The sequence below is a fragment of the Volvox carteri genome (assembly GCF_000143455.1).
Source record: "Volvox carteri f. nagariensis unplaced genomic scaffold VOLCAscaffold_33, whole genome shotgun sequence".
Lineage (NCBI taxonomy): Eukaryota > Viridiplantae > Chlorophyta > Chlorophyceae > Chlamydomonadales > Volvocaceae > Volvox > Volvox carteri.
Genome location: NW_003307576.1, coordinates 512,955 through 514,918, shown reverse-complemented (window position 1 = coordinate 514,918; position 1,964 = coordinate 512,955). Strand labels below are relative to the sequence as shown.

The following is a 1,964-nucleotide window of genomic DNA, read 5'->3' as shown; positions in this document are numbered from 1 at the left end:
GAAGGGGGTAGGGGGGGAAAGACGAACCACGAACGAGTGAAGCTGCTGCCAGGGCAAGAGTGTACCAGACGTAGAACTGGGGAAGGGGGGGCGGGGAGGGGATAAAGCGGGGTATTTATAGAATGCATGAGTCGCCTGCCGACGTCCGACGGCGGGGAAGGGGAGGGAGGAAGCCGTGCAGGTTTTCTTGTCGAGGTTGAGGTTTCGGGCCCCCTAACCTCACACCCACTCACCCACCGTCCTTATCGACCTTGGCCAGGGGAATGTAGGCGATGCCCCGGCCCCGCGACGCGTTCTGATCCAACAGAAATAACTGTAACGGTTCCGGTTGGCCGTTGGGATCCAGCTCCGGCTGCCCCGAGGGCCCTATCCTCTTGGCGCACCGCAACTGAAAGTCAACGGAATTCATGTGGGCGAACTTCCACTTGTAGAGCCGCTCGCAGGTGCCGGTAACGTACAGGTCCTCGTAGCCTGCATTAATTAGGGGGTTGGGTGGGTGGGTGGGGTGGGAGGGGGGAGAAAGCGCGGAAGAAATGCGTACGTGCATATGTGTGTGTGTGCCTTAATGCGTGTGTGCATTTTAATGCACCCAGCCGAGAGGAGGAGGGGACATTGGAGATGCTGGATGTGCGGAGTTGTTCAGAAAATGCAGATGCTTTGCGCTATGACGATGGTGGTAGCGGTGGTGGTAATGATGGGGTTTCAGGGTGATGTACACATACACACATACACACAGGTACATACATACATACATACATATATATACGTACATATATACATACATATATACATATACATATATACATATATACATTGGGGGGGCGCCGAGCTGGCTACCCTCCCCCCCTGTGGTTTCCGGAGGCTTGATCGCCCGGCGTGGCCGCAGGGTCTTCCCGTTTGAGTACTTTTCAAGTTAGACCCAGTGCTGTGGAAGGGCGCGGACTTGTGCGGTGGTACCCCCTCGACGGGGGCTATCTCCCCTGGACTAGCCCAGGGAGGGAGAGGCGGAGGAGGGTAGTAGTCTCAGGAGGCTGTTTGGCGTCTTGTGGTGTGAGCTCTTTGCGCTCTTTTTTGCGTGAGGATTTTTGAGCTTGGTGACCTCCCCAGCCCGGGATGACTCGTCGGGCTCCCGGTCGCCCAGGTCCTGGTAGCGAGCTCTCTGAGATGCTCGGTTCGTTCGTTCGGCAGGAAGAGCCCCCCAGTTGCGACTTCGTTTATGTTAGGAGACCAACGGGCATAGATCCCGTCTAGTTGGAGCGCCAAACAAGCGCTGTTGCGTGCCGGCCGTCGTTTCCCGTGCGGCCTGACCCGGGGGCGGAGTGCATGAGACTGACCAGCCGTATGCACCCGCCCCCCGCGCTGTGTTTCGGCCCTGGGCCCCCGGCTTTTCAGCCCACAGTGTAATCAACGTCATACATACATACATACACACCTTGCAGGATGAGCCCGTCGCTTTCGTGGCCAATGTTGTGCGGATCATTGAAGCGCGCGAACACCTTGTCGATCTGGAACACCGGCCAAAATTCCTTGCGCCGTACACTGAAGCGCTCGGCCGTATAGTCGTACGCCAGCGGCGGGGCGTCGTACTCGGCACGTGCCGGGTCGAAGGGCACGTTTCGCCATCGGTCGATGTACTGGCGTTCGAGGTTACGCGGCCCGACGACGTCCGTGTCGATGGCCCGGTAACGTTCCTGTTCGTGCGTATGTACTTCTGTGTGTAATGTGATTTTAAGAATCTGAGTTAGGAGGGCTTCTGCGCGGCCGGTGTGGGGCCCCGCTACGCGTGTGTATGTATGTATGTATGTATGTATGTATGTATGTATGTATGTATGTATGTATGTATGTATGTATGTGGGGGGTCGCGGTGCAGCTGTGCCATATGCGTGTACGTGTGCTTGTTTTACATCGGGCCAGTTACCCTTCGCCGGGATGCGATGCACAGCTGCTTTCAACAATGCGGACCT

General features: G+C 57.0%; 1 protein-coding gene across 1 annotated transcript in view; it reads right to left on the bottom strand.

The window, feature by feature from the left end:
* Positions 1 to 229: 229 nt before the first annotated feature.
* The window catches only part of VOLCADRAFT_118228 (uncharacterized protein), a gene marked incomplete at both ends in the record, with an annotated part of 7,732 nt that continues 5,997 nt past the window's right edge, over positions 230 to 1,964 (bottom strand). Inside the window, 2 exons of the mRNA XM_002952893.1 lie at positions 230 to 471; positions 1,433 to 1,753. Of these exons, the coding sequence (XP_002952939.1) occupies positions 230 to 471; positions 1,433 to 1,753 (563 nt within the window). The remainder of the gene's footprint in view (positions 472 to 1,432; positions 1,754 to 1,964) is intronic.